Source organism: Zeus faber (assembly GCF_960531495.2).
Source record: "Zeus faber genome assembly, chromosome: 18".
NCBI lineage: Eukaryota > Metazoa > Chordata > Actinopteri > Zeiformes > Zeidae > Zeus > Zeus faber.
This window is the reverse complement of record NC_137210.1, coordinates 8,450,051-8,458,943: the sequence shown is the minus strand read 5'-3', so window position 1 is coordinate 8,458,943 and position 8,893 is coordinate 8,450,051. Positions and strand designations below refer to the sequence as shown.

Here is an 8,893-nt window from a genome sequence, read left to right as displayed (position 1 = left end):
CTCACATATGAACAAAGTGACCGAAACAGCTTTCTTCCACCTCAGGAACATAGCAAAGGTACGACCATACATACATCAAAATGATGCTGAGAAGCTAATCCATGCGTTTATATCCAGCCGACTAGACTACTGCAATGCCCTTTTCACCGGCTTACCAAACAAAACGACTGGCAGACTCCAACTTATCCAAAACTCTGCAGCTAGATTACTAACCAAAACAAAGAGGCGAGAGCACATTACCCCAGTTCTAGCCACCCTACACTGGCTACCCATAACTTTTAGAATTGATTTTAAGGTCCTGCTACTCACATACAAAGCCATAAATGGACAAGGACCTCGCTACATTGCAAACTCACTAACAAATTACACACCAGCCCGAACACTCCGCTCATCTGACTCTGGGCTATTAGAGATCAATAGAAGCAGTAAAAAATTGATTGGTGATGCAGCCTTTGTTAAATATGCCCCAAAACTATGGAATACACTCCCTACAAATATCAGAGAAGCAAACACATTGGATATATTCAAAAGGCAGCTTAAAACATATCTCTTCACCAAAGCATTTCACTAACTACCCCATCCTTGCACTATGATCTGACACTCCGATGTGCACTTTTAATACCTTTAATACTACCAAACTTTAAATGTATTTTCTTAATCATTATTTTTTCTCCCCTGACTCCTCCTGTACGTTGTGTAATGAAAATCATGGTAAATGAAGTAACCTATCAAAGCACTAGGCTCTGATATGATGCAAATAAACATGTTTGTGTATGTATGAAACCAGATCATGACAACCAAAAGTAACCTATTAGAACACTAGGATCGAATACGATACATTAGTATGTTCATGTCTGTTGTGCAACTAGATTATGATAGCTCAAAGTAACCTATCAGAACACCAGGATTGGATACGATGTTGATTATTGCCCTTATTGTTTTTATTGTTTTTATACTTTTTATATTTCTAACTGTCTTCCATAACAACTGCACTTGCCACTTGCCTACTGTTTTTAAACTACTGATGTGGAGCACTTCGCACTGCAATCCTTGCATGAAATGTGCTATACAAATAAAGTTTAATTATTGTTATTATTAGTGATGGATGAAATATAAACACACGGTTATGTAGCCTATGCTTACTTTTCCAGTTTTTATTAGACTAATTCTAAATAATGTGTTCAGGATACAACAATGTTTGGCTGAGATAAGAGACTGTTTCGCCTTAATATGGTCCAATTGAAGTTACACGGAATATTTTCTAACTTCAAATGTTTTAAATGTGGACTTAATAAATAAGTGACGAGTCAGTAAAAAATAAACAAGAATGTATGTGATGCAAACCAAATTATTTTTGATATGAGCAATTTAAATTATTCTTCGAGAAAGTGGAAGGACCTTGAGTTCCTCCTTTGGAATGACTTGTAAAACTGCAATGGTAACATTTAACGCCTGGAAAAAATTGACAAACCGAGAATATGTATTTCAAAAATGATATTATATTACTATATCAATACATATGATCTTTTCATTGAGCAGAGTGGCACTGTAGCATAGTTCCCCAAGATTAAAGGTAAACATAATTTCTTCATAATGACATATGCATGTTTCCTTACCAGAACCAAGTGGCAGCTGTGGTGAGGGCTCCACACCCTGTGTGTGACAGTTTTTCAGTCCCTTTGAGACTATCTGGATGTGGGGACCCACCCACATACAGGAAGTATATCAGGTGGAAGTGTTAAGTAACATAGAAATATGTGCAACCTAAGGGTTGGGTTCAGAGAATAACAATATCTACCCCAAACCACAATCACCTACGGTAACTATTTTGTTTTTTATTTTGTTTCAAATACTTAAATAGTATTTATCAGAAGGTATGTTGGAATACACCTTTATTTAAAAAGTTTATTGAATTTACAAACTCACGCACACAAACACACACATTAGAAAGTGTGTGTTTGTGTGCGTGACTTTGTCATCATTAGGAAGTGTACTAAAAGCCCAACTTTTAAACGATTTGGACATTACTTAACTTAATAGCTTAACCCAATAGGTTGATCAACTCTTCTTAGACGCATGTGGGGGATTTTCTATATTCAAATGCACGCAACTTGCATTAGTCAATAAATAATTATCCCAATACAACAGTAATACAAAAAAGTGTTAATACACTTTTTTTTTTGCATCGCTGTAGAACTTTGAAGTTGACCTGCACAATTTGGATGGCAAGTGTTCTTGCAAAAGAACCGTTTAAATACGTAAGTTGAAAAGTAAGGAAATTGAGTTGGATAATGAATATGTTTTATAGATAATGTGATATCATATAATACAGACATGGTATCGTTAATATAATACTACTACTACTACTACTACTACCACTACTACTACTACTACTACTACTACTAATAATAATAATAATAATAATGATAATAATAATATATTCTATAATTTAATACTATTATACAAACAGAGTGCATAGTCTATAATGACCAGAGAGAATTGACACGGTAATGATGGAACCCATAATAATAATGGAATTGTTTCGCAAACATGACTGACAGACGTGAAATAACTCCGACGCGGCAGAGAGAACGCTCATCCCCGCCGCCACCGCAGAGGGGCGCTCCAGTATCATTTGAGTCCCCCCCCCCCCCCTCCCCCCCCTACCGTAACTACTAGCAAGAGCGAGGTTTAGTTCACCAGCGGAACGGTCAGGGGCGCCGGTGCGGACGAACTATTTTGCCTACTACGGTATCAAACTGTCGGCTTTCCGGTTTCGCTCCGAGGGACGCGAGGAAACGTCTCGCAGACAACGCGGAGCAGCGCCGACGCCGTGTCGACGGTCCCCGCGTCCCAACACCTCCGTCCCCGGCGCCGCTAGGGCCAGCGGGGTGACCGTGTCCGGGTGACTCGTTTTCCGCGTAAGATGTTCCCCTCGACGCCTCTATTATGACCACGATGCCCATTCCATGTGTCGCATTTCTTTCTTGCTTCCGTGGTGTAAATATGTCCACGTTGCTGATCCACTTGTTGTCCAGCGAACTACGTTCATCGTGCGTTTTCCCACTTCGGAAAATGCCTAAATTCTATTGAAAGAGAATAGTTTATATCCATCTCCTGGTTTCCTCTCATGATTCCAAAATCGTATAATGCTGTTTTAAGTGAAGTAATCTCAGCTAATGTCGTTTTTGAGGGTTTTTCTAGATTACGTGGACGCATCTGTACGCACCTGTACGCATGCGCGTTTGTTTGTTTTACTACGCTTGTGAGGAATTGACTATTTTTTGGTTTAGAAGTACACCAGAAACATGGCTACTCGCTTATAAGGTGTGTTTACTTGGATCTCGCGTCTGTCTGTCTGTCTGTCTGCGCGGGCGTCAGGATCCTGGTGCACCTGAGCCGAGGTGGAGCCGACGTCCGGATGTTTGCCCCCAATGTGCCTCAGATGCACGTGGTAGACCACAGGGGAGGCCAGCCAGCTGATGAATCTAGGTCAGGACCGCAGCAGACACCCACACCCACGTACACACGTCGCTTTGCCACGACAACGCCCTTGCATACCTTGCCGTCTGCCCGCCAGAAACGTGCTGTCGGAGTCGGCGCGCATCGCCCGCGGCGACATTGCAGATTTGGCCGAGCTGGACGTCGGCAACCACGACGCTGTCATTTTCCCAGGAGGCTTCGGAGCAGCTAAAAACCTGTAGGTCCATTCTGATTTTGTTTCTGGGACTTGGCGTGTGAAGATAGAATGTCTTGGTATCATTGTCGTACTGTGTGTCTGTACGGATTAAATCATGTTGAATAATTCGTAGGTCGACGTTTGCTGTGGACGGTCCGGACTGCAAGGTTAACACCGACGTAGCGCGAGTCTTGAAAGACTTTCACAAAGCGGGCAAACCCATCGGGGGAGTGACGGACAGAAGACGCTCGGTTTGTGATGATGATTCACCCATTTTTCTGTAGTTTCCTGTGATCGGCCGTAGTTAAGGCTGCTTTATTTGAATATTCAAGATTTTTATTTGTCACATACATATACATACTTCCATACATATATGCAGTGAAATGTAATAATTTGTGTTGTTATCAGCCTGTGCTGCATCTCTCCCGTGCTTGCGGCTAAGATCCTTCCCGGGGTGGAGGTCACCGTGGGCCATGAGGAGGAAGAAGGGGGCAAGTGGCCTTACGCTGGCACAGCACAGGCCATCGTGGCTCTGGGGGCCAAACACTGTGTCAGGGACGTCACCATATCTTTTTAACACCGTTTCCCTCACGTCTGGTGGGATTAAAATTTTGACCTATGTTTGTCATATCTGTAGCAATAGAAGATGGTCAGGGATGCCGTCTGGTTCTCTGTGGCGTTATGAGACGTGTTAAGGTTTGATTTGGGTGCGTCCCATAAAATCAGATCCTGAAGCTTGAGCGGCCAAAAATGCAACTTTATTTCCCTTATTTCCCTTGACCTGTGACCGTCACGAGGCCCACGTGGACCAGAAGAACAAGGTCGTGACGTCTCCGGCGTTTATGTGCGAGACCAAGCTGCACCTGATCTTCGACGGCATCGGGGCCATGGTCAAGGGTGTCCTGAAGCTCAGCGGCAAATGAAGCACAACCAACGCCCATCCATCTTACATGGCGTCCCATAGGTTAAAAGTGTCAGCGCCATCACTAATGTGGACACTGAGTTAAAACTGTTTGTGCAGTTATTTTTGACAACCGTTGCAGTCGATCTGTCTGCTGGGCTTGGCCTGGCCTGGTGTGTTCTTGTTAAAGTAAATCTTTATAAATGGGTTGTTACACATAGCTTAGTTGGAAAACGTGTGTGCTTGGCTGTGCCTGAGGTCAACAGTAGAGGGCGCCAGTGACTAACTGGGTTATCCAGCACCCTTGTCTGGTGCCCACTTGTTAAGGTTAATGTTATGCCATGACGATGTAAATTTAGTTTTCCACCGATCTTCAAATGAATGTAAGTATTGACCACAAATAAATTCAGTTTTCAGATGGATTTTTTATTTTTTTTTCCATCCGTCATAAAGCAGTATTTCTTCGTATTTGTTTCAAAGGGACAAGAGCTTTGCTGCTTACTTTGCGGACAGTGTCCGGGTGATTAAAAAGCGCTGAGAAACATGCCTGTGTAAATGTGTTGTTTGTTTGACCTCTTCTGCATGAGAGGACATTTTGGGTGATGAGATTAAAATATTCCCCCAACTCTTGCTAAGTAGCTGCGGTGTGTGTGCGCGCCATATTTTGCCCGTGCTTAGTTTGCATCCTAACCCAGTTCTCACAAGCACAAGGAGTCTCAGTGCTTGTTTATTACAGAGGCTAATTGTTTTCCTGGTCCCAAAATAATATACTGTTTTAAATAATTGGGCACTGTTGAATGTCATTGTTTTGTCTTTTGAGTGGGAATAGGACTTAAGATAAAATGCTTATATTGTCACGTTGGAATCATTGATTATGAGCATTTTCATCAAGATATAATTTGGGCTATATTGTTGTTCCTTTAAATGATAAAAAAAAAAATCAGTTTTGCCTAAAGGAGGGGCACTCACCGCTCCTGGACTCTCAAACATCAAAAGGACAACTGCCATTTTATAATATTTTATGTTTTTTATTCTGTGATAGGTCTCTGTTCAGAGAAAAGAGAATTTACTCTTCCCTAGTTTGTGAACAGTCACTTTTCACCAAGTCTGTCGATTTCCTATGATTGGTCCCTTTTAAATGTGTTATTTATACAAACAGCATCAAACAATGTTCTCATTCGTAACAAACACAATTTCTCCCTACACATGCTTTTTTTTTTTTATATGTTGGTTTTTCTTTGTCATGTTACATCAAATCAGGAATATAATAATTCAATATTTTAACTTTACTTCATGATAATATAGGCCTAGGAATGATAACAATGGATGACAGGAGAATCATTCATATACAGTATATGTCATTCCTCATATAATGATATTCTACTCTTCAATATCCCTGACAGTATTTGGGAGTATGTATTGCAAGTGTATGTATTGGAGTGGTTTTTGGTCAAAGCTCATAAACTGCCCTTGAAGCAGAAGTCTTTATTTTGCAAATTGCAGATTCTCATTGTAGCCGCTCTACAGTTGCTTAACTGGTCAGCAGTTTAGCTTTTTTTATTGGTTGACATTGGATACACATATAACTTATTCTTAAAAACAACCTGGTCTGGTGTAAAAAGTCATACCCAATCACAGAAGAAAGTTATTCCTCTATGGAGGCAAGTTGTTATTCCATGTTGGGGTTTTGATGTGCTGACTTGTTTATGTTCCAACTTTTGGACACAACATTTAAAGGTAAAAAAAAACATGACAATGAAAAATCCCTTCAATGGCAGGAATTCTCTATATTCAAATGAGGTGAAATTCAAGATGATTTATCAAATTAACAATAAACATGGCACATTTTAGTTGGATTCCTTTACCTTTATAAAACAAAAAGAAAAAAAACGTTTTTTAAATTACAAATTATTATTTAGCAAACCAGGGACTGCAAATTGCATCAAATTGACATTGTTAAGGGAAGCAGTAGCTACAAGATTTGAGGTCATTCTCTTGGGAGATGTTGGTTCAAAAGGGTACAAACTAACATGGCTGGGGGGGGTGGTGGTGGTAAGGGGTCTGCGGAGCACCCTCAAACAGGATTAGTCACAGAGCCAGACTTCAGGCCTGGCGCTTGCATGGTGGAACACTGCACAATGGCCGCAGGGCACAGCCCACCGACTGGCATTTCCCCTGGGCTCCACCCTGTTCTTTCACAACATAAACACACATGCACATCTAACAACGCGCGTGGTCCGCAGTATGTGCTGTCGCTCTTAATTACTCTCCCCGGGACGTCGCCAAAGGCTCTGTCGGGGCCTGGGGGGCAGGGGGCTGTGTCCTTTCCAGGAACTCCCTCGGCCTCGGCGTGAATGGGCTCCCCGAGGTCAGGGCTCTGATCAAGAAGGAGAAGCCGCCATTTAAAACCACTCAGTTGAGAACAGTGTGTGCGCTCACATTTCAAGCCAAGAAGTCATTTGTTACCAGACTTGTTGATAGAAGTCTATCATTTTAAAGATAGTATCTCCACACAACTTTACATAGAAAAAGCAGGGAGCGTTGTGGGTGACGGACAGAAGGTTGGATCCGATTATTTTCGGCGCCGTGTTTGCATGTTTTTCTGTTATTTGTCTTGGCTTCTACAACGCCTAAATGTCTCACAGAAGTGAATATGCGTGTGTGTGGCCTTGCGATAGACTGCTGACACCCATCTAAGGTGTCCCCCCTCCCCCCCCCCCGTGTCGCCCTCGGCATTCTGGGATGGAATTCCCTGCCTCCTTAACTCTGAAGAGGAAAAGCTGGGAAATAAAATCTTAATTCCGTTTTAACATGAGGAGGCTGGCATGAAATTAACTCGGATGAACGTGATGGACAAAGCAGAATAATCCCAATATGCAACAGGTGGCCAAGTGTTCATCCCAGGCCTAGGACTCCATCATTCCGTCATTACGATTCATCTGCTGAGCTCTCTGGAGGCCCCCTTCGCTGACCAGGACATGTACTTATTCTGTTCCCATGAGCCGCGCACTTTGGAAGGGACGCTCCCTGCCGCCCCGCCCCCACCCCGCAATCCCTCTTCAGCCGGCCAACAGAGCTGGGCAAATAAGACCCGGGGTCCAGTCAATTTGTATGGACAAATGTGGGGGATTTGGGGAGGCCACCGTGGTCACCGCGCAGGGACGAGTGCTGATTGTTTGTGCGCCAAATCCCCTGACAACCCCCATCCAAAACTCATCCGTCGGTCTCCCGAAGTCAGGCCGTTCGCCCTGCCCTTTGTCTGCAAAGTAACTTGAACCTGACACATCAGACCATGTGCGTGTCCCCTCTGTCTGTGTCCGTTTGTCTATGTATGAAACCTGACAAATTAGCGTGTGTTTTGCCCCCCGCACCTCCACCCTCACCCTCTCCTGTTCCCAACCTTTCCACCGCATTCTTCCCTCTCCCGGTGGTTTTGGGTGTTCCAGTTGCCCCCCGCCCTGTTTCGCTTTTTTCGTCCACAATGAGACTGACGAGGCTGCGTTGCATTCGCACAAGTGGCTGCGAGGACAATCTGAGAATGTGGCCGGCGCCAAGAGTGATCCCAGGACCACCCCCCCCCACCACCACCACCACCACCACCACCGGTCTCCCCCTGGCATGCTGATCAGAGGATTAGGCCCCCGCAGGCTCAATCCAGTCAAGAGCCTGCAGGAGAGGGGAAAAAAAGGAAAAGTAAGCGGGGACGACGAGAGTGCAGGCTGGTCCCACGGACGCACGTGGAGACTTGAGAGCTGAGGCTCAGCGCACAGACTCCGTACGTTCACGCACGCAGACAACCTTCGGACCACTCGCCGCCTCATCCCATGGGTTCTCTTCCATTTTTTTTGTCTTTTAACAGCCATTGGGACCCCCCCCCCCCAACTACGACACAGACTGTAGCTTGAAATGTGATGTGAGGTGGTTATGTTTGCAGGCACCACGTCCGAGTCCCGGAGGTTGTGTCAGCGAGAATGTGTCGTAGACAGGCATACAGTAGCTCCACACACACACACACACGCGCGCACACACACACACACACACACACACACACACACACACTTCCCGACAATTCTTTAATTCTTTACACGGCTGTTAGAAACGCCCGCCCCTCCCCCCACCAACAAATTGCTGCCCACTTGAACTCCCGGTCTCTATATGGCTGGTTCCACCCTCAGATCAGGAGGCAGGTGGTCAGCACGGTGGGCTGAGCAATTACTGACTTCAAGTAAGAGGCGGGGATAGGGGTTGGGTTTTGGGGTGGCGGTGGTGGGTTAGTTAGAGACAGAGGCCGAGAAAGCATTGCCCCCACCCCC

The 8,893-nt window shown here is 44.4% G+C and overlaps 1 protein-coding gene across 3 annotated transcripts; it reads left to right on the top strand.

Moving 5' to 3' along the window:
- gatd3 (glutamine amidotransferase class 1 domain containing 3) lies at positions 1-5,113 on the top strand. Of its 3 annotated transcripts, none has more exons than XM_080019126.1 (6): positions 1-58; positions 3,382-3,492; positions 3,581-3,700; positions 3,813-3,930; positions 4,122-4,244; positions 4,474-5,113. In XM_080019126.1, exons 2-6 carry the CDS (start codon positions 3,422-3,424, stop codon positions 4,600-4,602), a joined length of 561 nt encoding a protein of 186 aa, XP_079875252.1. In that variant the 5' UTR covers positions 1-58; positions 3,382-3,421; the 3' UTR covers positions 4,603-5,113. The 3 variants fall into 3 exon arrangements, with proteins under 3 accessions (XP_079875252.1, XP_079875253.1, XP_079875251.1); XM_080019127.1 differs by lacking the exon at positions 1-58 and adding an exon at positions 2,807-2,921 and having other exon boundaries at positions 4,122-4,238; positions 4,477-5,113; XM_080019125.1 differs by lacking the exon at positions 1-58 and adding an exon at positions 2,807-2,921.
- The last annotated feature ends 3,780 nt before the right edge of the window (positions 5,114-8,893 follow it).

Bases quoted from the DNA above. Each gene is read 5' to 3' on its own strand.
- gatd3 (XM_080019126.1), top strand. From the start codon at position 3,422: ATGTTTGCCCCCAATGTGCCTCAGATGCACGTGGTAGACCACAGGGGA. The intron at 3,701-3,812 runs GTAGGTCCATTC...AATAATTCGTAG, and splicing joins TTCGGAGCAGCTAAAAACCT to GTCGACGTTTGCTGTGGACG. The intron at 4,245-4,473 runs ATATCTTTTTAA...TGTGACCGTCAC, and splicing joins ACTGTGTCAGGGACGTCACC to GAGGCCCACGTGGACCAGAA.